We start from the raw sequence: 27684 nt of genomic DNA, 5'->3' as shown, positions 1-27684 counted from the left end.
TTCTAATAAATATTCTGGAACTGGGAGTGATATTCCATGCTCTTCAGACTTGGCCTCAGTTAGCAACTCTGAGGTACATCATACTCAGTCGGACAATATACACGACTGTGGCTTACATCAGCCATCAAGGGGGAACAGAAGTTCCCTAGCGATGTTAGAAGTCTTACAATAATTCACTGGACAGAGACTCACTCTTGTCTATCAGCTATCCATATCCCAGGTGTTGAGAACTGGGAGGTGGATTTTCTAAGTCGTCAGACTTTTCTTCCGGGGGAGTGGGATTTCCTCCGGAGGTCAAGACCAAGCAGGAGAGGGCTTTGGTGTTTTTGACAGCGCCTGCGTAGCCACGCAGGACCTGGTATGCAGATCTGGTGGACATGTCATCCTTTCCATCACGGTCTCTGCTTCTGAGACAGGTCCCTCTACCTCAGGGTCCTTTCAACCATCTAAATAGAATCAATCTGAGATGGACTGCCTGGAGACTGAACGCTTGATGTTATCAAAGCATGGCTTCTCCGAGTCAGTCATTGATACCTTAATACAGGCATGAAAGCCTGTCTCTAGGAACATTGAACATAGATATGGTGTAAATATCTGATTGTTATGAATCCAAGGGTTACTCATGGAGTAAAGTCTGGATTCCCAGGATATTATCTTTTCTCCAAGATGTTTTTGAGAAAAGGGTTGTCAGCTAACTCCTTAAAAGGGGACAGATTTTTACTCTGTCTATTTTTTTGCACAAGCGTCTCGCAGGTATTCTAGACGTTCAGGCATTTGGTCAGGCTTTGGTTAGATCCAAGCCTGTGTTTAAAACTGTTGCTCCGCCATGGAGCTTAAACCTGATTCTTAAGGTTCTTCAAGAAGTTCCGTTTGAACCTTTTTTGTTCCATAGATATCAATCTTTATCTTGGAAAGTTCCTTTTGGGTAGCTAATTCCTCGACTCGTAGAGTCTCCAAGTTATCTGTGTTACAATGTGATTCTCCTTATGTGGTCCTTCGTACGGATAAGGTAGTCCTGCGTACCAACCTGGGTTTTTTCCTAAGGTGGTATCTAACAAGTACATCACTCAAGAGATAGTTGTTCCATGCTTGTATCCTAATCCTTCCTCAAAGAAGGAACGTCTATTACACAATATTGGACGTGGTTTGTGCTTTAAAGTTTTACTTACAAGCTACTACAGTTTTCATCAAACGTTCACCTTGTTTGTTGCTTATGAGACTGCTGGACAGCAGCCTCCTGAAGGGATTACAGCTCATTCTACTAGAGCTGTGGTTTTCACTTGGGCCTTTTTTAAATGTGGCTTCTGTTGAACAGATTTACAAGACGGAGTCTTGGTCTGCGCTTCATACTTTTCAAATTTAACAAATTTGATACCTTGCTTCTTCGGAGGCTATTTTTGGGAGAAAGGGTTTTTTACAGGCAGTGGTAACTTCCGTTTAAGTACCTGCCTTGTCCCTCCCATCATCCGTGTACTTTAGCTTTGGTATTGGTATTCCATAAGTAATGGATGATCCGTGGACTGGATACACTTAACAAGAGAAAACATAATTTATGCTTACCTGATAAATTTATTTCTCTTGTAGTGTATCCAGTCCACGGCCCGCCCTGTCACTTTAAGGCAGGTAATTTTTTCATTTGAACTACAGTCACCACTGCACCCTATGGTTTTTCCTTTCTCTGCATGTTTTCGGTCGAATGACTGAATATGGCAGTTAGGGGAGGAGCTATATAGCAGCTTTGCTGTGGGTGGACTCTTGCAGCTTCCTGTTGGGAAGGAGAATATATTCCATAAGTAATGGATGATCCGTGGACTGGATACACTACAAGAGAAATAAATTTATCAGGTAAGCATAAATTATGTTTTTCAATAAGAGTCGATTACCAATAGAAACAGACTGGTAGCCATTCTATTGCGGGCAAACACTTCCGCAAACGTCCATATCACCATGGCAACGGGTGACTAGAAAAGACGAACTGAAGGGCAGGGCCAGCCCCTATACCCTGACGAAGTCACGTATCAGTGAACTGAAGGGCAGGGCCAGCCCCTATACCCTGACAAAGTCACGTATCAGTGACGAAACGCGTCGGTGGGCGTGGTTTTGACACGAGCCTGTGAGCCGTGATCTCCTGATTTTGACTAACTCTCTAGGATACATTGTTGAACCTAATTTACTTTAATAACTATGCCTCAATAGAATATTCATAGCGGCTTTGACACTGCTGATATTGAGCACAATCATTTGAACAAGCTAACCGTTTAAACATAATTCATAATGATAACGCTATACTCTAAGATAAGATAGATACTTGATATCAGCACACAATCCACTAACGCCTATATCGATGAATGCTTGAATTACATGGTTATGTAAACCAACTGTCTCAGTTAGAGAATATATACACTGAGATTGAATTCAGTTACATTGTGAATGTGGATGTCTGAGTCTAGACATTAAGCGAAAGTGATAATATAATAACGAGCGCTGGCAGAGTGCGCTACAAGTATCTAGGAGTATGACATTTATATTTTACATTTCTTCACTTTAATGTGTGCGGTACGCTTCAGTTAAATGATATGATATGAATATGAGATTTCTTCACTATTATGTGCATGGTATACGCAGAGAGTATAATACCAATATTTATTATATCTTCACTTTGATGTGTTTGATACAGTTCTTCACTTTGATGTGTTTGGTGTGTGATTAAGATTAGGGTTTCTAGCTAGCAATCGGCTGACTGGGTTCAATCACAGCAGTACGCAGGCAGGAGGTCGCCTTTGAGCGCATAGACCTGTATGCATTGGATGAATTTGTTGCTACCCTTATTACATACCTTAGTGACATTGTAAGTACCCACACGCCCGTTCTGACCACATAGCCCATTTTTAAGCCTGTTTTTTAATTTTCATTTGGATCATTAATAGATAAATATAGAGTAATGGAAGTCATATACCCTTCTCTCTGATGATCCAATTTGACTTTGTTTGTCTTTTTTCAGTATATATGTTAAATATAGTGTTTTATTATTCCCCTATTGTATATCATTCACATAGTGTCTAATTCAGCACTAGGCTTTAATGCCAAAAATCCTTTATCCCTCCTAACATAACACCCTTTAATCTGATTTTGCAGACCCCTGAGGGCAGGTAGGCGCCACAGCAGGGCTGTGGCGAGGTGCAGTTTTTTTTTTTGACTAATCATAACGTTTTTTTGGCTAACGTTTTTTATAATAAGAGTTAAGTGATCCTTTTCTTGTGGTGCAATCTTAGCTGGCAAGTTAGGATACATATATAATAAAATTGAGATAATTTTATCATTTTGAAGCAGTTTTGGAAAAATTGTATGCTTTTTTTCTCTTAAAGGCGCAGTACCGTTTTTTCAGATTGTTATTTTTTCACTAAATAAAGTGTTTTCAAGCCTGTTTGTGGTCATTACTAGCCTGTTTAACATGTCTGACATTGAGGAAAGCCAATGTTCCATGTGTTTAGAAGCCATTGTGGAACCCCCACTTCAAATGTGTCCCACATGTACTGAAAAGGCCTTACATTGCAAAGAACATATTTTAGCTGATAAAAGTATGTCTCTGGATGATTCTCAGTCAGAAGAGAATCAGGTTATGCCATCTGTTTCTCCCCAAGTGTCACAACCTTTAACGCCCGCCCAAGCGACACCTAGTACTTCTAGTGCGTCTAATTCTTTCAGCCTGCAAGATATGGCTGCAATTATGTCTACTACCCTTACAGAGGTATTATCTAAACTGCCAGGTTTACAGGGTAAGCGCAGCAGGTCAGGTATTAGAGTAAATGCTGAGCCCTCTGATGCTTTATTGGCCATCTCCGATGTACCCTCACAGTGTTCTGATTTGGGGGTGGGGGAATTGCTGTCTGAGGGAGAGCTTTCTGATTCAGGAAAGATGTTCCCTCAAACAGACTCAGATGTGACGGCCTTTAAGTTTAAGCTTGAACACCTCCGCTTGTGACTTAGGGAGGTTTTAGCGACTCTGGATGATTGTGACCCTATTGTCATCCCACCAGAGAAATTGTGTAAAATGGATAAATATCTAGAGGTCCCTACTTACACTAATGTTTTTCCAGTCCCAAGAAGAATTTCGGACATTGTTACTAAGGAATGGGATAGACCAGGCATTCCGTTCTCTCCCCCTCCTACTTTTAAGAAAATGTTTCCCATATCTGACACCATTCGGATTTGTGGCAGATGGTCCCTAAGGTGGAGGGAGCTATTTCTACCCTGCTAAGCGTACAACTATACCTATTGAGGACAGTTGTGCTTTTAACGATCCTATGGATACAAAATTAGAGGGTCTTCGAAAGAAATTGTTTATTCATCAGGGTTTTCTTCTACAACCTATAGCGTGCATTGTTCCAGTAACTACTGCAGCAGCTTTTTGGTTTGAGGCTCTACAGGAGTCTCTTAAGGTTGAGACCCCATTAGATGATATTTTGGATAGAATTAAGGTTCTCAAGCTAGCTAATTCTTTTATTACAGATGCCGCTTTCCAAATGGCTAAATTAGCGGCAAAAAATGCAGGCTTTGCCATTTTAGCGCATAGAGCGTTATGGCTTAAGTGTTGGTCTGCGGATGTGTCATCTAAATCCAAGCTTTTAGCTATTCCCTTTAAGGGCCTGAACTAAAGGAGATCATTTCCGACATTACTGGAGGTAAAGGTCATGCCCTTCCTCAGGACAAGACTGTTAAAATGAGGACCAAACAGAATAATTTTCGTTCCTTTAAAAACTTTAAAGGTGGTCCCTCTACTTCCTCCTCCGCCACCAAGCAGGAGGGGAACTTTGCACAATCCAAGTCAGTCTGGAGACCTAACCAGACCTGGAATAAAGGTAAACAGGCCAAGGGGCAGCCCCCGATCTGGGACCGGTTCTAGTAGGGGGGCAGACTTTCTCTCTTCGCTCCGGCTTGGGCAAGAGACGTTCAGGATTCCTGGGCATTAGAAATTGTGACCCAGGGGTATCGTCTAGAATTCAAGGATTCTCTCCCAAGAGGGAGATTTCATCTTTCACGTTTGTCTGTAGACCAGACAAAAAGAGAGGCATTCTTACGCTGTGTAGAAGACCTATATACCATGGGTGTAATCTGCCCAGTTCCAAAATTAGAACAAGGGCAGGGGTTTTACTCAAATCTGTTTGTGGTTCCCAAAAAAGAGGGAACCTTCAGACCGATTTTAGATCTCAAAAGTCTAAACAAATTTCTCAGAGTCCCATCGTTCAAGATGGAGACTATACGAACAATTTTACCAATGATCCAGGAGGGTCAATATATGACCACCGGGGATTTGAAGGATGCGTATCCTCACATTCCTATCCACAAAGATCATCACCAGTTCCTCAGGTTCGCCTTCCTGGACAAACCTTACCAGTTTGTGGCCCTTCCTTTCGGGTTGGCCACAGCTCCCAGAATCTTCACAAAGGTGCTAGGGTCCCTTCTGGCGGTTCTAATGCCGTGGGGCATAGCAGTGGCGCCCTATCTGGACGATATTTTGATTCAGGCACCAACTTACCATCTAGCCAAATCTCACATGGACATCGTGTTGGCTTTTCTAAGAACTCACGGGTGGAAGGTGAACATAAAAAAGAGTTCACTAGTTCCTCTGACAAGAGTTCCATTCCTAGGAACTCTGATAGACCATGAAAATTTTTCTGATAGAGGTCAGAAAATCAAAGATCTTAACTACTTGCCGAGCACTTCATTCCATTCCTCGGCCATCAGTGGCACAGTGTATGGAGGTCATTGGGTTAATGGTAGCGGCAATGGACATAGTTCCGTTTGCTCGCTTGCATCTCAGACCACTGCAGCTGTGCATGCTCAGACAGTGGAATGGGGATTATGCGGATTTATCTCCTCTGATAAATCTGGATCTAGAAACCAGAGACTCTCTTCATTGGTGGTTGTCACAGGATCATCTGTCCCAGGGAATGTGCTTCCGCAGGCCAGCATGTGTCATAGTGACGATGGACGCCAGCCTCTTGGGCTGGGGTGCAGTCTGGAATTCCCTGAAGGCTCAGGGTGTTTGGACTCAGGAGGAGTCCCTACTACCAATAAATATTCTGGAACTGAGAGCAATATTCAACGCGCTTCAAGCGTGGCCTCAGCCAAATTCATAAGATTCCAGTTGGACAATATCACGACTGTAGCATATATCAATCATCAAGGGGGAACAAAGAGTTCTCTAGCGATGATAGAAGTTTCCAAAATAATTTGATGGGCAGAGACTCACTCTTGCCATCTATCAGCAATATATATCCCAGGAGTGGAGAACTGGGAAGCGGATTTTCTAAGTCGTCAGACTTTTCATCCGGGGGAGTGGGAGCTCCATCCAGAGGTGTTTGCAGCATTGATCCATCAATGTGGCACACCGGAATTGGATCTGATGGCATCTCGTCAGAATGCCAAACTTCCTTGTTATGGGTCCAGATCAAGGGATCCTCAAGCAGTACTGATAGATGCTCTAGCAGTACCTTGGTCGTTCAACCTGGCTTATGTGTTTCCTCCTTTTCCTCTCCTACCTCGTCTGATTGCAAGAATCAAACAGGAGAGGGCTTCGGTAATCTTGATAGCGACTGCGTGGCCACGCAGGACTTGGTATGCAGATCTGGTGGAAATGTCATCTCTGCCACTGTGGAAACTGCCACTGAGACAGGACCTTCTCATTCAAGGTCCGTTCCAACATCCAAATCTAATTTCTCTGCAACTGACTGCATGGAGATGGAACGCTTGATTTTATCTAAGCGAGGATTCTCTGAGTCGGTCATAGATACCTTGATTCAGGCTCGAAAGCCTGTCACTAGGAAAATTTACCATAAGATATGGCGTAAATATCTTTATTGGTGCGAATCCAAGGGCTACTCATGGAGTAAGATCAGGATTCCTAGGATTTTGTCCTTTCTCCAAGAAGGATTGGAGAAGGGATTACCAGCTAGTTCCTTAAAGGGACAGATTTCTGCTTTGTCAATCTTATTACACAAACGTCTGGCCGATGTTCCAGACGTTCAGTCGTTTTGTCAGGCTTTAGTTAGAATCAAGCCTGTGTTTAAACCTGTTGCTCCGCCATTGAGTTTGAATTTAGTTCTAAATGTTCTTCAAGGGGTTCCGTTTGAACCCTTGCATTCCATAGATATTAAACTTCTATCTTGGAAAGTTCTGTTTTTAGTTGCTATCTCTTCTGCTCAAAGAGTTTCTGAGCTTTCTGCGTTACAATGCGACTCGCCTTATCTTATATTCCATTCTGATAAGGTGGTTTTGCGCACTAAACCTGGATTCCTTCCCAAGGTTGTTTCAAATAAGAATATTAATCAGGAAATTGTTGTTCCTTCTCTATGTCCTAGTCCTTCTTCTAAGAAGGAGCGTCTGTTACATAACTTGGACGTGGTTCGTGCCTTGAAGTTTTACTTACAAGCGACCAAGGATTTCCGTCAAACATCTTCTCTATTTGTTGTCTATTCTGGAAAGCATAGGGGTCAAAAAGCTACGGCTACCTCTTTCTTTTTGGCTGAAAAGCATCATCCGCTGGACAGCAGCCTCCTGAAAAAATTACAGCTCATTCTACTAGAGCGGTGGCTTGCACATGGGCTTTTAAAAACGATGCTTCTTGTTACGGTTACCCTTAGTCTCGCTGAGAGATGGACCGCTTAGTAGCCTGGATTCCTATTGCTGAAGAGGGGAGAAACTGCTTTCCATAGTATTCTATATGAGTCTCGCAAATGTAGAATAATCCCCCTTAGCTGTAGTACAGCTAGGATACCCTTCTGCCCACAAAAACGAGTCAACGCTGCGATTGAGGGACAACCAAGAACTGAGGACTGGGATGCCCAGCCTGCTTTTTATTTAGGTTACATGCACACAGGGCACTCCCAGGGGGGGAAGCATAAAATCCCCCATCACACATTTAGACAAAGCCCTTGGACAGGCCACCGCAGATAACAAGTACACACAAGAAAACAATTGAGTCCTTCTTATCACCTAGCAGTGAATGCTTATCACAAACTTAATTACAGTACACAATATGCTAGGAAACCTGCCTCAGAAAATAGTTTTCTCAAAACTGAACAGAGTTAACCCTTTATGAAATGATACTTGTTACAGTTTTCTTGGAGCCCTTCTTAGGCGCTGGCTTGGCTGGTTCAGGCATTGCTGCTGGGAAATAAGTTTCTTCACAACAAAATAACTAATGCTTCTGTAACAGTGCTCCCTTTCTGTGGAACACTCTGGCAGACACGGTCTGACCCCTTTTCGGGGCAGACTAAGGCTGTCCAGACCGCTGGTTATGCGGGGCTGAGGTCGGTTTGTCTGGACAACCCGTCGACGTTGCCATTCTGTTTCCCAGGTCTGTAAGTAATGGTGAAATTGAAGGGTTGCAACGATAAACTCCAACGTAATAGCCTGCCATTATCTCCAGAGACCCGGTTCAGCCACACCAACGGGTTATGGTCGGTGACCAGAGTGAACTCCTGCCCATATAAATAGGGAGTCAATTTCTTTAATGCCCACACCAAAGCCAAACACTCCTTTTCGACCGCTGCATAGCTGACTTCGCGGGGCAGGAGCTTCCGGCTGATGTAGGCAACTGGATGCTCCCCTCCATCTTCGCCTACTTGGCTGAGGACGGCTCCCAGCCCGAACATGGAAGCATCTGTATGGACGATAAAACGTTTGTTAAGGGCTGGAGCCGCCAAGACAGGAGCGTTAATTAGAGCATTTTTGAGAGCCTGGAAAGCCGTTTCACAGTGGGGAGACCACAGGACCTGTCGAGGTAAGTTCTTCTTGGTCAAGTCCGTCAGGGGTTTGGCAAGTGTGCTGTAGTCTGGTACGAACCGTCTATAGTACCCTGCCGTGCCCAGGAAGGCTAGGACCTGAGTCTTAGTGATGGGGGTGGGCCAATTGGCGACAGCTTCTATCTTGGCCGGCTCTGGTCGCTGCTTTCCACACCCCACCCGGTGACCCAGGTACTGTACCTCGGCCATCCCAAAGTGGCATTTTTCTGGCTTCAGAGTCAGGCCAGCAGCCCGGATCTGATCCAGAACCATTCCTATGTGAGCTAAGTGGTCCTCCCATGACTCACTGTGGATCGCTATGTCGTCCAGGTAGGCGCAAGCAAAACTCTGGAAGCCATCCAGGAGCCTATCCACCAAGCGCTGGAATGTAGCTGGGGCATTCTTCATCCCAAACGGCATTACCCTAAACTGATATAAGCCGAATGGGGTGACGAATGCCGACTTGGGGATAGCCTCCGGGGCCAGGGGAATCTGCCAGTAACCTTTGCAGAGGTCAATAGTGGTCAGGTAATTTCCCCTGGCTATACGATCGAGTAGCTCGTCTACCCTGGGCATAGGGTAAGCGTCCGTCACGGTCTTTTCATTGAGCCTCCGATAGTCTACGCAGAACCGGGTGGTCCCATCTTTCTTGGGCACCAAGACAACTGGGGAGGCCCAGGGACTATCGGAGGGCTCAATTACCCTGAGTTGGAGCATCTCATCGATCTCCTTCTTCATTCCTATCCTAACTGCTTCGGGGATTCGGTACGGAGCCTGGCGCAAGGGAGCTTGTCCCGGAGTATCTACCTGGTGGGTGGTTAAAGTAGTGTACCCTGGCTTCGGGGAGAAGGTGAGGTGTTTGGACTGTAGGAGTTGGTTGAGCTGCTCCCTTTCAGTGGGGCTAAGTCGGTCTCCTATCTGAACCTGAGCCACTATACCTGTGGGGAGACTCTTTTCTAATAGGTCTGGAATGGGTAGACTGTCGGGGCCTTCCTGAGGGGAACAACATACGGCCGTCACGTTCTCTGGTCGCTCAAAATATTCCTTGAGCATGTTTACATGGAATGTCTTTCTAAGATTGTTGTCGTGGCAGCTAGCTATCACATAAGTGGTGTCTCCCCTTTTCTCTACGATCTGGTAGGGGCCCTGCCAGGACGCCTGCAATTTGTCTGTCTTCACCGGCTTAAGTACTAACACCTTTTGTCCTATGGTAAAGATTCTCTTTCGGGCCCCCCGATCGTACCATACTTTCTGTCTTCTCTGGGCCGACTGGAGATTAGCCCGCACGGATTTGGCTAATTGCTCCATTCGGTCCCTGAGTTCCAGCACGTATGGCACAATGGGGACACCGTCAGTCTCCATCTCTCCCTCCCAGTGCTCCCGGATCAGGTTTAGGGGTCCCCGTACCTTTCTTCCGTAGAGCAACTCGAAGGGAGAGAACCCTGTCGTTTCCTGGGGCACCTCCCGATAAGCAAAAAGGAGGTGCGGCAGGAAGCGTTCCCAGTCTCGGTATTCCTGAGTGAACGTCTTGAGCATTTGCTTGAGGGTCCCATTGAACCTCTCACACAGCCCGTTCGTCTGGGGGTGGTATGGGGAGCTCAGGAGGGACTTAATTTTGCAAACCTGCCAGAGTTGTTGGGTCAATTCAGCCGTAAATTGGGTGCCTCGGTCGGATAGGATTTCTTTTGGAAATACTACCCGGGAGAACACCTGTACTAGTGCATTCGCTACCGTATCCGCTTGTATGTTGGATAGGGCGACAGCCTCTGGGTACCTGGTAGCGTAGTCCACTACGGTAAGAATGTAGCGCTTACCGGAGGCACTAGGGGTAGCCAGTGGTCCCACTAGGTCAATAGCAACCCGGCTGAAGGGTTCCTCTACAATGGGCATATTTACTAGATGGGCTTTAGGGTGATCGCCTCGCCTTCCTACTCGTTGACACACATCGCAGGTGTTACAGTAAGTTCTAACGTCAGCGTGCACCCCTGGCCAAAAGAACGTGTGAGTAATGCGGTGTAGGGTACGGGTTACAGCTAGGTGGCCTGCTAAGGGGATGTCGTGGCCTATCTTGAGGATTTCTTGACGGTATTTGTGGGGCACTACCAGCTGTCGCCTACGCTGTCCCCTTTTCTCTGTCCAGCGGTATAGTTTCCCTTTTTCCCATAAGAATGTTTCATTATCTGCCCCGCCCCCTCCGGTCTCTGCTCGTTCCCGGTACTTTTGTAAGGTCGGGTCAGTCTTAGACTCTGTCTCGAAAGCATCTGGGGTGTCCCAGGGTATGGGGCCTAACTTGTCAGGCAAGGTCGGGGTAGGTCTTACCTGTGTCTCCCGCACTGGTGAGAGTTCTCGCTCCGTCCGGGCTTGGGCCCGTGTAGTCACTGGGTCCGCCTCGTTGTTGCATACTGGAGCATAGGCAGAAGTCATGGGGCCCAAATCATTGCCCAGTAGTACTTCGGCAGGTAAATTATCCATTATGCCCACGTTCACAGCCCCCTTTCCCGCTCCCCAATCAAGATGCACTTTAGCTGTTGGAATTTTGTACACATCCCCCCCCGCCACTCTAACGGCCACAGTCTGTCCAGATCGCTTGTGCTCCGGCACCAAATGACTCTGTACCAGCTTGATAGTAGCCCCTGTGTCTCTCAATCCCTCGGTAGATCGCCCCTCGAGCCATACCTTCTGCCGATGGTGCTGGCGGTTATCTGAGGCAGCATATACAGGGTCCGCCTCGTGAAGCGGCCCCAAATATTCCTCCATAGGGGCCTCTTGGTTAACACAGAGGGTCCGGGCCGGACGATATGCCCCAGAGGGGTAATTGTAATTCCTGGGTGTCTGGTGCGTATTAAGGGGGCAGCTAGCCATGAAATGCCCTGGTTGCTTGCATCGGTGGCAAGTCGGTCTGGGACGCTCAGAGCTGTTATTGGGTGGTCCTGAGTGTCGGGCGGGCCCTGCGGGCACCGGGGCTCGGAATTCAGCACGAGGGGGTGCACGGTAAACCTCTCTGGGTTAGTGAAGACGGGAGTCATAATGTTCATCGGCCAATTTGGCTGCTTCTTCTAAGGTAGAGGGTCGCCTGTCTCGCAGCCATTCCTTCCCTTGCTGTTCCATGCCATTATAAAAATGTTCTAAGAGAAACAATTGTAAAATTTCCTCACCAGTCACCGCTTTACTTCCGCTCATCCAGTGATTTGCCGCTCTCCGCATTCGGTGCGCCCATTCCATATGGGTATCGTTAGGCTTCTTTTTCGTGCCCCGAAACTGTCGGCGATACGCGTCCGGAGTTACTGCGTACCGTCGCAACAGTGTCTCCTTAACTAGCTCATACTGTGTCACTTCCTCAGCACCCAGAGTACGAAAGGCTTCCAGGGCTCGCCCGGATAGTTTCCCAGACAATATCGTGGGCCACTCCCTGTTGGGAATCTGGTGCAGGGCACATTGCCTTTCGAAGTCCGCCAAATATTCATCAATCCCTGTCTCGCTCTCTAGGAAGGGTCGAAATGCCGCATAGGGTATCTTGGGCCTCCCAGCATTTTCGACAGGGATGATTACCTGCGGGGCTTCAGCATTGCGGTGTGCGTTCGCTAGGTTGAGTTCGTGGGCTCGAGTCTCTCGTATATCCTTGTCCGCTTCCGCCATCAACTGCTGTACCAATTCCATGGAGGGGTTCGGCCCGTACAGTGAGAGCCTCTCCCGAACAATCCTGGTTTTTTCGTCACTAATCGTGGTCGGTGTTTCCGCCATTGTGAAGCTCTGATCCAGTTCGGTCAATTCTGCGATCAGCTCTCTCCTCGGCCGGTTGCTGGCGTACCCCCCTCTGCTTTCAAGTAAATCCTTTAGGGTTGTACGCTTCAATTTTTCGTAAGCGCTCTCCATCCGTTCTGTACCTCTCCTAGGAAATCCAGGAAAAATCCCACCGCTGCCGCCAAATGTTACGGTTACCCTTAGTCTCGCTGAGAGATGGACCGCTTAGTAGCCTGGATTCCTATTGCTGAAGAGGGGAGAAACTGCTTTCCATAGTATTCTATATGAGTCTCGCAAATGTAGAATAATCCCCCTTAGCTGTAGTACAGCTAGGATACCCTTCTGCCCACAAAAACGAGTCAACGCTGCGATTGAGGGACAACCAAGAACTGAGGACTGGGATGCCCAGCCTGCTTTTTATTTAGGTTACATGCACACAGGGCACTCCCAGGGGGGGAAGCATAAAATCCCCCATCACACATTTAGACAAAGCCCTTGGACAGGCCACCGCAGATAACAAGTACACACAAGAAAACAATTGAGTCCTTCTTATCACCTAGCAGTGAATGCTTATCACAAACTTAATTACAGTACACAATATGCTAGGAAACCTGCCTCAGAAAATAGTTTTCTCAAAACTGAACAGAGTTAACCCTTTATGAAATGATACTTGTTACAGTTTTCTTGGAGCCCTTCTTAGGCGCTGGCTTGGCTGGTTCAGGCATTGCTGCTGGGAAATAAGTTTCTTCACAACAAAATAACTAATGCTTCTGTAACACTTCTGTTGAACAGATTTGTAAGGCTGCGACTTGGTCCTCCCTTCATACCTTTTCCAAATTTTACAAATTTGATACTTTTGCTTCTTCTGAGGCTATTTTTGGGAGAAAAGGTCTTCAAGCAGTGGTGCCTTCTGTTTAGGTATCTGTCTTGTCCCTCCCGTTCATCCATGTCCTGTAGCTTTGGTATTATATCCCACAAGTAAAGGATGAATCCGTGGACTCGTCGTATCTAGTAGAAGAAAAGGAAATTTATGCTTACCTGATAAATTGATTTCTTCAACGATACAACAAGTCCACGGCCCTCCCTGTCAATTTAAGACAGATTAAATTTTTGTGTTTAAAACTTTAGTCACCTCTGCACCTTTTAGTTTCTCCTTTTTTCTTCCTTTACCTTCGGTCGAATGATTGGGGGGTGGAGTCAAGTGAGGAGCTATATAGACAGCTCTGCTGTGGTGCTCTTTGCCACTTCCTGTTAGCAGGAGGATAATATCCCACAAGTAAAGGATGAATCCGTGGACTTGTCGTATCGTAGAAGAAATCAATTTATCAGGTAAGCATAAATTTCCTTTTCCCTGAGACTAGAGTTTCAAAATCATAATATACAGCTTTAACATGTTTATTCACCTCCGCACCAAAAAGTAAATAAGTCAAAACACACACACACACACACACATATATATATATATATATATATATATATATATATATATCTGTATAAATAAAAAGAGAGAAGCGCTCAACCTGGGAACGAACAATAGCATAATAGCTTGCTCTATGGCTAGTTACCACCCAAGAAGCAGCCTCTTTTTGCTCAATATGTGCCTTTCACAGAGAAGAACTTTCCTGAAGCATATCAGTCTGATCCTGACTTCACAGTACAGTCCAGCCCAGAAATACCAGGCAATCACTCTCTGAACGAGAGAAACCGCAAAACCCCAGACGTACATGTCGGCCTATTGTGGGCCTCGTCAGTGAGGCGCAGCCATATCCCTCTAGGCACACTGAGCAACGTGTCCACATCTGGATTCCCGCATCACACTTAGGGAGACTTCCATAAGTGTCATAATTTGCATAAATAAAAAGAGAGAGGCGCTCAACCTGGGAACGAACAATAGCATAATAGCTTGTTCTATGGCTAGTTACCACCCAAGAAGCAGCCTCTTTTTGTTCAACATGTGCCTTTCTCATAAAAGAACTTTCCTGAAGCATATCAGTCTGATCCTGACTTCACAGTACAGTGCAGCCCCGAAATACCAGGCAAACCCTCTCTGAACGAGAGAAACAGCAAAACCCCAGACATACTTTTCGGCCTATTGTGGGCCTCGTCAGTGAGGTGCAGTCCTATCCCTCTAGGCACACTGAGCAACGGGTCCACGTCTGGATTCCTGCATTACACTTAGGTTGGTTGCACAAGTGTCATAATTTGCATAAATAAAAAGAGAGAAGCGCTCAACCTGGGAACGAACAATAGCATAATAGCTTGTTCTATGGCTAGAGAAGGATTGCCTGGTATTTCGGTGCTGGACTGTACTTTTAAGGCAGGATCAGACTGATATGCTACAGGAAAGTTCTTCTCTGTGAAAGGCACATGTTGAGCAAAAAGAGGCTGCTTCTAGGGTGGTAACTAGCCATAGAACAAGCTATTATGCTATTGTTCGTTCCCGGGTTGAGCGCTTCTCTCTTTTTATTTATGCAAATTATGACTCTTATGGAAGTTTCCCTAAGTGTGATGCGGGAATCCAGACGTGGACACGTTGCTCAGTGTTCCTAGAGGGATATGGCTGCACCTCACTGACGAGGCCCACACTAGGCCGAAACGTACGTCTGGGGTTTTGCCGTTTCTCTCGTTCAGAGAGGGATTGCCTGGTATTTCGGTGCTGGATTGTACTGTTAAGTCAGGATCAGATTGATATGCTTCAGGAAAGTTCTTCTCTGTGAAAGGCACATGTTGAGCAAAAAGAGGCTGCTTCTAGAGTGGTAACTAGTGACACTGTTTGATATAAAGCTGTTTTTTGAAAATAAAGATTGTATTCTTTTACCTTTTCTACAAGTCCTGTGAGTGCCCTTCATCCACAAAGCTATCTTAAAATTTCGGCTGCAGAAAAGTTTGGGCTGAAGATTGCATATTCGTTTTTTCGTTGTTTTTTTTTGCCTGTTATTTTCAGTAAAATTATTTTGCTGCATATTTCAAATTTGATGCTAGTCTTGAGTTCATTTCTTGACTTACTGTTTTTCATATAATAGTAGTTTTCTAGGACTATACTTTATTTCGATAATTGGTAAAAAAAAAAACTTGTTAAATCTGATTCTGTTACACAGAACTAGAAACAGAATAATAAAGTATATTGATATTTAATATTGTTTTAGGTAGGGATGCAGAAACATTTTGGCCGAAAATGGCATTATCGTTTTTTTCGGTTTTGTTTTTTTCAGTTTTATTTTTTTGTCTGTTTTTTTTTCTTGGTAAAATTATTGTGTAGCATATTATTGTTTTAAGATCTGTTGCAGAGGGCAATGTCAGTTATGCTTGGATAGTATTTTTTTGAGTGTGAAGAGAAAATTCACTCTCAAAGGATCACTAAAGTCAAAATTAAAAAACTTTCAAATTTACATCCATTATCTAAATATGCACAATCCTTTTTTTTTTAATTATTTTATAATATGCCCTAGCTTCTACTGAGCATGTGCAAGATTCACATAATATACATATATGCATTTTGTGATTGGCTGATGACTGTCGTGATGCAGTAGGAAGGTAAATAGAACTAACTTTGAAATTTGTCAGAAAATCATCTGCTGCTCACGTGATATAGAAAGTGCTTTTGCATTGCAGTGGTCCTTTAAATTTTGGTGGATTTATGAATGGAAATGGCTGCTATTTATCTGAAGTGTATGGTAAGATCTTTTACAAAGAATTGTATTAAATGGAGAAAAAAGCATTGTAGAATGTAAGAGCCGGTATAATAGATACGAATTGTATTTAAAGGGACATTAAACACTAAAATACTAGATAGAATGATGCTGAGCAAGAAAAGGTGCAACCTGACGCACATAAAAAAGCTTACTTCTAGCACAGTTAAAGCTCAAACTGGAGCGTTAAGTAGCGCTCCACTTGTAATCTGGCCCTATGTCTGTTAGGTATCACAACTGGAAATATAACGGAAAGCGTCAAACTAGCCTAAAGAGTTAGGGAAATTAAATAAAGTTTAATAACAGAAAGTCTAAAAAGAAAAAAATTACAATACAAAGTCTGTCTACAGATATATGTGCCTATATCAATTTATATTTTACAATTACGTACAGTGTGTACTCAAAAGAAAGTATACAGCAATGTATATCAATAATACAAAAAATCACATATACAGAAATTGGTAAAGTATAAATATTTCAGAAATAAATCTATTTCAATATAAATAAAGTCCATTATTCAAAAATATTGAAATAGATTTATTTTTCCCACATTTATACTTTACATATTTCTGTTTATGTGATATTTTTTATTATTGATATGCATTGTTGTATCATTTCTTTTGAGTACTCACTGTAATTGTGAGATATATATTGATATATGCACATATATCTGTAGACACTTTTTATTGCTGTTATTTTTTCTTTTTAGTGTTAACGGGACATAAAACCCACATTTTTTTCTTTCATGGTATAGATAGAACATAACATTTTAAACAACTTTCTAATTTACTTCTATTATCAAATAATCTTAATTTTCTTGGTATCCTGTGTTGAAAAGCAGAAATGTAAACTCAAGAGTTTGCACGTGTCTGCAGCACTATATAGCAGCAGTTTTGCAACAATGTTATACATTAGCAGGAGCACTAGATGGCAGCACTATTTCCTGTCATGTAGTGCTTCAGGCATGTGCACGCTACCTACCTAGGTATCTCTTCAACAAAGAATAACATGAGAATTAAATACATTTGATAATAGAATTGAATTGGAAACTTTTTAAAAATTGTATTCTCTATCTGAATCATAAATAAACTTTTTGGGTTTAATGTCCCATTAAACTTTATTTATTTTACAAAGATACGACGAGTCCACGGATTTCATCCTTACTCATGGGATTTATCCTCCTGCTTACAGGAAGTGGGAAAGAGCACCACAGCAGAGCTGTATATATAGCTCCTCCCTTCCATCCACCTCCAGTCATTCTCTTTGCCTGTGTTAGTAATAGGAAGAGGTAAAGTGAGGTGTTAGTTTAGATTCTTCAATCAAGAATTTTTTATTTTTCAATGGTACCTTTGTGTGCTATTTTTATTCTGGGCAGCTTCTGGAGACCAATTGTGTGGGAACTAGTGGGGTTTTACACTCACTGCGCCTCCCCTTTTGATGCTATCTGGAGATGCTCTTAGTGAACTTGCCTAAGTCCTTGTTATCCACAGGACCTCTGGAGGGGACAGCGGATCTCTGGACACTGTGAGTAGTTTCATGCTGTTACTCAGCATGGAGGTAGGTGCGGTTTTATTTCTGGGGCTTGCAGCAGATACTCAGAGCTAACTGTACACTGTAAGGTATTGCTAAGAAGGACTTTATCAAAATGTTTTCCATTCACAGTATATATACCTTTATTACACAAAATTGACATATATTGTTATGCTTCACAGATATGCAGGAACATTCTAGGCAGGCACTGGGACATTAAGGGCCCCATCTTATATGCAGCAACGCCGGTTTTTGCGCGGGTTTGGTATCCTATATACAGCGCTGCAAATAAATGCGGCACGTATATTTCACCCGTCTGACGTAGTTTTTCCCCCCATAGACTAACATATAAAACCTGCGCAATTTGGTATCCAATATACAGCGCAAGGCCTTACGTGGCGAAAATGGAGAAATCTTACTCCATTTTCACCTCGCCATAAAATGCACCCGTAGCAGGCCTTGCGCTGAGTATTGGAGCACCGTAACACCCTAAAATGCCTTCCAAAAAAACACCTAACGCATGCGCAATGTCTATCTACCTGTCAACCGCAATCCCCCACCGCAATACCTAATAAAGTGTATTAACCCCTAAACCGCCGCTCCCGGAGCCCACCGCCACCTACATTATATGTATTAACCCTTAAACCGCCGCTCCCAGACCCCGCCGCCACCTTCATTAAATTTATTAACCCCTAATCTGACCCCCCTACACCGCCGCCACCTACATTAAATATATTAACCTCTAATCTGACCCCCCTACACCGCCGCCACCTACATTAAATATATTAACCTCTAATCTGACCCCCTTACACCGCCGCCACCTATATTAAATATATTACCCCCTAAACCTAAGCCTAACCCTAACACCCCCTTAACTTAATTATTATTTAAATAAATATTACTATTATTAACTAAATTATTCCTATTTAAAACTAAATACTTACATATAAAATAAACCCTAAGATAGCTATAATATAATTAATAATTACATTGTAGCTATTTAGGGTTTATATTTATTTTACAGGCAACTTTGTATTTATTTTAACTTTGTATTTTATTCTATTGGCTGGGTCAGCCAATAGAATTGACCTCACATTCTATTGGCTGATTAAATCAGCCAATAGGATTTTTTTGGGGGGGCTTTTTTATTTTATTAGGGGGCTTAGATTAGGTGTAATTAGTTTATACTTCTTGTAATAATTTTTTATTTTTTGTAATTTAGTGGGGGGGGGGTTTGTACTATAGTTTAGTTTATTTAATTATATTTTATTTTAGATCATTGTAGTTTATAGTTATTTATTGATAGTGTAGTGTTAGGTGTATTTGTAATTTAGGTTAGGATTTATTTTACAGGTAATTTTGTAATTATTTTAACTAGGTAGCTATTAAATAGTTATTAACTATTTAATAGCTGTTGTACCTAGTTAAAATAAATACAAAGTTGCCTGTAAAATAAATATAAACGGTAAAATAGCTACAATGTAATTATTAATTACATTGGTTAATAAATTTAATGTAGGTGGCGGCGGTGTAGGGGGGTCAGATTAGAGGTTAATATATTTAATGTAGGTGGCGGCGGTGTAGGGGGGTCAGATTAGGGGTTAATAAATTTAATGTAGGTGGTGGCGGGGTCCGGGAGCGGCGGTTTAGGGTTTACTACATATAATGTAGGTGGCGGTGGGCTCCGGAAGCGGCGGTTTAGGGGTTAATACTAATATAGGTTTATTGCGGTGTGGGCTATGGCGGTTTAGGGGTTAATAATTAGGCTTATTGCGTTGTGGGGGGTTGTCGGTCTAGGGGTTAATACATTTATTATTAGGAGTGAGAGGGGGGATTGCGGATATAGGGGTATACGTGTCGGGCTTATTTTTGGGAGGCAGGTTAGACAGTTACGGGAGATTTAATATGTTACATTTTTTAGGCGCAGGCAGTTTCTAAAGTGCCGTAAGTCACTGGTGACTCCAGAAATTTGTAGTTACGCTCATTTCTGGACATCGCTAGTTTATCCGACTTATAGCACTTTAGGAACTGCCGGCAGGGTATATGTAATACCCCTATGTGGGAGGTGAAACTACGGGCGGCGTGGGTTCCCTCGCTTGCGCCAAAAACTATGCCGTATATCGGATCGTGCCCTAAGTTTCTATTTACTAGACGCTTCTCAGACAGTCAGGCTTTCCTTTTGGCCAGAAGCGCTGGGATATTTTTTTCATGTTTTTAAAGATGATAATGAGAGTGGGCTTTGCCTTTATTGCATATTATGGCTGACGCTGGGGATGTTTTGACTTGAAGGGTTTTCTTGTGCATTACTTAACTATGTTTTTAGACTCCTCTTCTTCCCGGTTTTCTCAGGTTCCGGTTAGTTAACGCCCACGATGGGCGGGGCTTCACTTGCGCGCTTTTTTAGCGCTGTTACTTTTTTAGTCAGGTCCGGTGGTTGTGTCTTCTGTGCTGGCAGCTCCTGAGTGCGCTCTTCACAAGCGCTACAAGCAGTAGAGAAAGAGGAACGTTTGCAGAGAGAGAGGAACGTTCTTTTAGCCGAGTGGTTCTCTGTTGTATGGGGGCAGGTAGGAGCCGCAGCGGAGCTGTGGCAGGGTGACAAGAAGTTTATTTTTCTTTTGTAAATTTATAAAGCTTGGCTAAATAAATCGAATCATTATTAAAGGATTTATTTTAAAGCACAGTACACGAATTTTATGAATATTTAAAGGAACAGTATCCTTTATTATTTTACACTAAAAAGAGACCTGAGTTGTTTTTTTTTGTACCTTGCATCTGTTACTATGGAAGACATGGAGCAAAGTACATGTCTCATGTGTTTGGATGCCATTGTGGAACCACCTGTCACACTATGTGAAGATTTTGTTGAGAGAGCTTTGCAATGTAAAGATAAATTGTTTTGTAATAAAGATATGTCTAAAGATGATTCTCTAGCCAATGAGATTCAGGGTTTACCGCCATCTTCTCCCCAAGCGTCACAGCCTTTAACGCCTGCTCAAGCTGCGCCACCTGCAACGGTGTCTGCTTCTTTCACCTTGCAGGATATGGCTGCAGTAATGTTATCTACTCTCACTGAGGTTTTGTCTAAGTTGCCAGTGTTACAAGGCAAACGTAGCAGGGCAGAAACACAGGGGGTCCCTGTAGCTTCTGATGCCTTGATAGCTATTTCAGATTTACCCTCCCAATCCTCTGAATTGGAGGGTAAGGAGATTCTGTCTGAGGGAGAACTGTCTGATTCAGGCAGTACTTTGCCCCAAACAGATTCAGACATTATGTCTTTTAGATTTAAGCTGGAGCACCTCCGACTGTAGCTTCGGGAGGTTTTAGCGACTGGACGATTGTGACTCAGTTGTGGTCCCACCAGAAAAATTGTGTAAGATGGATAGATACCTGGAACTCCCTACTTACTCGGATACGTTTCCGGTTCCTAAGAGAATTTCGGAGATGGTCTCCAAGGAATGGGAGAGGCCGGGTATCCCGTTCTCCCCTTCCTCTATGTTCAAGAAAATGTACCCAATACCTAACACCGTGAAGGAGTTTTGGCAAACAGTCCCTAAGGTGGAGGCAGCTATTTCTACACTAGCTAAGCGTACAACTATTCCTATTGAAGACAGTTGTGCTTTCAAAGACCCTATGGATAAGAAATTAGAGGGTCTACTGAAGAAGCTATTCGTTCATCAAGGTTTTCTCTTACAACCAACGGCCTGTATTGTACCAGTTACAACTGCGGCTGGCTTTTGGTTTGATGCCTTGGAATTATCTCTGAAGACGGAGACTTCTTTAGAAGAGATTATGGATAGGATTAAGACCCTAAAATTGGCCAATTCCTTTGTCACTGACTCCGCTTTTCAGATTGCTAAGTTAGCGGCTAAGAATGCAGGTTTTGCCATTCTAGCGTGCAGAGCCTTGTGGTTAAAGTCTTGGTCTGCGGATGTGTCCTCTAAAATCAAGCTTTTATCTATTCCTTTCAAGGGGAAGACTCTATTCGGCCCTGACTTGAAGGAAAATATTTCTGACATTACGGGAGGTAAGGGCCATCTTTTACCTCAAGATAAAACATCTAAGCAGAGGGGTAGACAGAGTAATTTTGTTCCTTTTGAAACTTCAAGGGAGTCCCCTCCTCCTCTTCCACTAAACAGGAAGGGAACTTTGCTCTAACCAAGTCCGTCTGGAGACCCAACCAGGCTTGGAACAAGGGTAAACAACCCAAGAAGCACGCTGCTGCCCCCAAGACAGCATGAAGGGGTGGCCCCCCATCCGGGACCGGATCTTGTAGGGGGCAGACTGTCTCTCGTTACCCAGGCTTGGATAAGAGATGTTCAAGATCCCTGGTCACTAGAAATCGTGTCCCAAGGGTATTGTTTGGAATTCAAACATTTTCTCCCAAGAGGGAGGTTTCTTCTTTCACTATTGTCTGTAGACCAGACAAAAAGAGAGGCGTTCTTACGTTGCGTAAAAGACCTCTTTACTATGGGAGTAATCCAGCCCGTTCCAATACTGGAACAGGGGCAGGGGTTTTACTCAAATCTTTTCGTGGTTCACAAAAAAGAGGGAACATTCAGACCCATTTTAGACCTCAAGAGTCTAAACCAGTTTCTAAGAGTCCCATCCTTCAAGATGGAGACTATCCGGACTATTCTTCCATTGATCCAGGAGGGTCAATATATGACTATCGTGGACTTAAAGGATGCATACCTTCACATTCCTATCCACAGAGATCATCACCAGTTTCTAAGATTTGCCTTTATAGACAAACATTTTCAGTTTGTGGCTCTACCCTTCGGACTGGCCACGGCTCCCAGGATCTTCACGAAGGTTCTAGGGTCTCTGCTGGCGCTTCTCAGACCGTGGGCATTGCAGTGGTGCCTTATCTAGATGATATTGTGATCCAGGCACCATCTTATCAACTAACCAATCAACTAACCAAGTCTCATACCAACATAGTTCTGTCCTTCCTAAGGACTCACGGGTGGAAGGTGAATGTAGAAAAGAGTTCACTAATTCCACAAACAAGGGTTCCTTGCCTGGGAACTCTGATAGATTCTGTATCCATGACAATTTTCTTAACGGAGGTCAGAAAGTTGAAGATTCTGAACACATGCCGAGCTCTTCAGTCCAATCCTCGACCTTCAGTGGCCCAGTGCATGGTAGTGATTGGATTGATGGTGGCAGCAATGGACATCATTCCGTTTGCTCGTTTTCATCTCAGGCCTCTACAACTGAGCATGCTCAGACAGTGGAATGGAGATTTTGCAAATTTGTCTCCTCAGATCTGGACCTGGAGACAAGAGACTCCCTTCTTTGGTGGTTGTCACAGGATCATCTGTCCCAGGGGATGTGTTCCGCAGGCCCTCATGGGTGATAGTGACAACGGATGCCAGTCTACTAGGTTGGGGAGCGGCTTGGAATTCCCTGAAGGCTCAGGGTGTGTGGACTCGATCAGAGTCTCTGCTCCCAATCAATATTCTGGAGTTGAGAGCGATATTCAATGCCCTTCAGGCTTGGCCTCAGTTAGCTTCGGCCAAATTCATCTGGTTTCAGTCGGACAACATCACGACTGTGGCTTACATCAATCATCAGGGAGGAACAAGGAGTTCCTTAGCGATGACAGAAGTATCCAAGATAATTTGGTGGGCGGAGACCCACTCTTGTTATCTGTCAGCAATATACATCCCAGGAGTGGACAACTGGGAAGCGGACTTTTTGAGCAGACAGTCGTTTCATCCGGGGGAATGGGAACTCCATCCGGAGGTCTTTGCCACTCTGATTCTCAGGTGGGGCAGACCAGAATTGGATCTGATGGCGTCTCATCAGAATGCCAAGCTCCCAAGGTATGGATCCAGATCCAGGGATCCTCAGGCCGAACTGATAGATGCATTGGCAGTGCCTTGGTCGTTCAGCCTGGCTTATGTGTTTCCACCGTTTGCTCTCCTTCCCCGGGTAATTGCTCGGATCAAACAGGAGAGGGCTTCACGCAGGACTTTGTATGCGGATCTGGTGGACATGTCCTCTCTGCCACCGTTGAAGCTTCCGTTGAGGCAGGACCTTCTCATTCAGGGACCCTTTCTTCATCCAAATCTAGTTTCTCTGCAGCTAACTGCTTGGAGATTGAACGCTTGATTTTATCTAAGCGAGGGTTCTCTGATTCGGTCATTGATACTTTGATTCAGGCACGTAAGCCTGTTACTAGAAAGATTTACCATAAGATATGGCGTAAATATCTTTATTGGTGCGAATCTAAGGGCTACTCGTGGAGTAGGGTTAGAATTCCCAGGATTCTGTCTTTTCTCCAAGAAGGATTGGAGAAAGGGTTATCAGCAAGTTCCTTAAAGGGACAAATTTCTGCCTTGTCTATTCTGTTACACAAACGTCTGTCAGATGTTCCAGACGTACAATCTTTTTGTCAGGCTCTAACTAGAATCAGGCCTGTATTTAGACCAATTGCTCCTCCTTGGAGTTTGAATTTAGTTCTTAATGTTCTTCAAGGGGTTCCGTTTGAACCTATGCATTCCATAGATATTAAGTTATTATCTTGGAAAGTGTTATTTTTGGTTGCTATTTCTTCTGCTTGCAGAGTTTCTGAGCTTTCATCTTTACAATGTGATTCACCTTATCTTATTTTCCATTCTGATACGGGGGTTTTACGTGCCAAACTTGGTTTCCTTCCTAAGGTGGTTTCTAATAAGAATATTAATCAGGAAATTGTAGTTCCTTCCTTGTGTCCTAATCCTTCTTCCTAGAAGGAACGTCTGTTACATAATTTGGACGTGGTCCGTGCCCTGAAGTTTTACTTGCAGGCGACTAAAGAATTTCGTCAATCATCTTCATTATTTGTTGTTTTTTTCTGGAAAGTGTAGGGGCCAGAAGGCTACGGCTACCTCTCTTTCCTTTTGGCTGAAGAGTATCATCCGTCTGGCATATGAGACTGCTGGACAGCAGCCTCCTGAAAGAATTATGGCTCATTCTACTAGGGCTGTGGCTTCCTCATGGGCATTTAAAAACGATGCTTCTGTTGAACAGATTTGCAAGGCTGCAACTTGGTCGTCTCTTCACACTTTTTCCAAATTTTCCAAATTTGATACTTTTGCTTCTTCTGAGGCTGTTTTTGGGAGAAAGGTTCTTCAAGCAGTGGTGCCTTCTTTTTAGGTTCCTGTCTTGTCCCTCCCTTTCATCCGTGTCCTATAGCTTTGGTATTGTATCCCATAAGTAAGGATGAAATCCGTGGACTCATCATATCTTTGTAAAAGAAAAGGAAATTTATGCTTACCTGATAAATTTCTTTCTTTTACGATACCAGTCCACGGCCCACCCTGTCATTTTTAAGACAGATATGTACTTATTTTTATAAACTTCAGTCACCTCTGCACCTTTTGGCTTTTCCTTTCTCTTCCTAACTTCGGTTGAATGACTGGAGGTGGAGGGAAGGGAGGAGCTATATATACAGCTCTGCTGTGGTGCTCTTTGCCACTTCCTGTAAGCAGGAGGATAAATCCCATAAGTAAGGATGAAATCCGTGGACTCGTCGTATCGTAATAGAAATACATTTATCAGGTAAGCATAAATTTCCTTTTCATATCCCTAACTCCTTAGCCTAGTTTGGCGCTTTCCTTGTATTATATTTCTGGTTCCTGTTTAATCAGCCTGGACTTTATTAAACTTCAAGTTTAAATAAAATTTGAATTACATTTAGAAAATATACTTCTGTTATCAAATCTATCTCTTTCACTTGGTGAAACTTAGCTACTTTCTAGGACAATAAACATCTTAAGACTGTACTATAACATGTTTAATTATGTGTAATAAAAAAAAACCTTTAAAAACATTGGGCTTTTCAATTTCTTTTAGAAGTGGAAGTGCAGACTGAAGACAACGCCACTACATTCCATATAGTCATTGGTTGCACACTCTAGTGACCCATTTATACCTGCCCTGGCCTAATTGGCCTCAGCAGAGAAGGAAACCTAGGTTATAACATGTCAACGCTCGTTGCTTCATAGATGCTAAAACTTTACACTTATTTTTTTTAAATTTAAACGACTAATAGAATTTAAAAAAAAAATGACAATGTCATAATAATCAGGCTAATCTTTGTTTTGAATATATCATTCTATCTAGCATTTATTTAGTGTTTAATGCTCCTTTAATGTAAATATCTACCAGTGCGAAAACACATTTATTTTATGTATATTAATAAATTATGCAAATATTTATTCTCTAAACAGGAGGAAATGGATAGCAACCCCATGGTGTCATCCTTGCTCAATAAACTTGCAAATTATACAAATTTACCACAGGGAGTCGTAGAACATGAAGCATATGAAGACAGCAAAAGGAAGGAATACAAGGTAAAGCAATATGTGTGTGTGTACTGTTGTATAAACGTAATGTCATATTGAAATTGCCAGAAAATGTCACCCTCCATCTCCCGTGGATTACTGGAAAGAATGTATTAATCTTAGTCAAACTCTTAAAAGAACAGTAAAGTCAAAACTATTTTTGTTATGATTCAGATACAGCATGCAATTTTTAAACAACTTTCAAATTGACTTCTATTATCAAATTTGCTCTGTTGTCTTGGTATCCTTCGTTGAAAAGCAAACCTAGGTGGGCCCAGGAAGGAGCTGTGTGACTGCACATATATGCCTCTTGTCATTGGCGTATCAGATGTGTTCGGCTGATTCCCAGTAGTGCATTGCTGCTCCTGAGGCTACCTACAGTGTAGATCAAAATTAAATTTAGGAATAATTTCTAAGCACCTTTAACTTTTATACAGATAAGCAATTCGTTAAAGGGACTGTAAAATCAAATTTCATGATTCAGAACATTATCAAATTTGCTTTGTTCTTTTGATATCCTTTGTTGAAAATCATACCTACAGTTGTAATCAAAATGATTCAACCCACATTGCAAATCAGGTTTATTGTCAACATTTACAGACTTGCAGCTGTTTGCAATGAACAAATCAAACAAAAGGAGTTGAAATAGCTCAACACAACAAATGCTTCAAGTGGTTTCCCCAAATTTAACTGAAAATGCAACTTTTAATGAATTCTGCAGTCTCAAAATTATTCAACCCCTTCATAGCAAACATATTTAGTACTTAGTAGAGCACCCGTTTGCTGTTATGACCTGCTGCAAACGAGATGCATAGCCAGACACCAGATTCTGGCAGCATTCCTGAGAAATCTTAGCTCATTCCTCATGAGCAATGGCCTCCAGTACAGTAATATTCTTGGGTTTGCGTGCTGCAACCACTTCTTTAAATCCCACCAGAGATTTTCTATGGTGTTCAAGTCAGGTGACTGTGATGGCCACTGTAGAATCTTCCAGGACTTCTTCTGCAACCAAGCCTTGGTGGATTTGAGGTATGCTTGGAATAATTGTCATGTTGGAAGGTCCAATGAAACCCAAGCTTCAACTTCCTCACAGACGGCATGACATTTTCTCCTAGGATATCCTGATACTTCAATGAATCCATCTTTGTTTCCACACGCAGGTTTCCAGTGCCAGAGGATGCAAAACAGCCCCAGAGCATCACCGAGCCATCACCATGCTTAACTGTAGGCAGTGTTCTTTTCAGCATATGCTTAATTCTTCTTCCTCCAGACATACCCCAATAGATTTGCCAGATTAAGTGAAGATGTTAGGGATATCAGTTCAGGGGTGGCAGTGTCAGAGAGGGCTGGTTTGCCTAGTATAGTGAACAGTCCTTTAGTTGTGGAAGAGCAGCATACTATGGTGGGCAGTCCTTCAAACATGGTAGAGGGGCATACTATAGTTAACAGTCCTTCAGTCATGGAAGAGGGGCATACAAGTCAGGGCCTGAGGCAGATGTTGGTGATAGGAGACTCTATTATTAGGAAGGTTGATAGGGTAATTTGTCAGCCAGACCCTTTAAATAGAACAGATTGCTGTCTTCCAGGGGCTCGTGTTAGGCATAG

The 27684-nt window shown here is 43.3% G+C and overlaps 1 protein-coding gene across 1 annotated transcript in view; it reads left to right on the top strand.

Moving 5' to 3' along the window:
* Positions 1-27684, top strand: part of SLC12A7 (solute carrier family 12 member 7) — a 468927-nt gene that overhangs the window by 195202 nt on the left and 246041 nt on the right. The window contains exon 3 of the mRNA XM_053714358.1: positions 25966-26088. Coding sequence (XP_053570333.1) covers positions 25966-26088 — 123 coding nt within the window. The remainder of the gene's footprint in view (positions 1-25965; positions 26089-27684) is intronic.

This window comes from Bombina bombina, chromosome 5, assembly GCF_027579735.1.
Source record: "Bombina bombina isolate aBomBom1 chromosome 5, aBomBom1.pri, whole genome shotgun sequence".
Taxonomy (NCBI): Eukaryota; Metazoa; Chordata; class Amphibia; order Anura; family Bombinatoridae; genus Bombina; species Bombina bombina.
The sequence above is the reverse complement of the archived record's forward strand: the minus strand, read 5'-3'. Positions and strand labels throughout refer to the sequence as shown.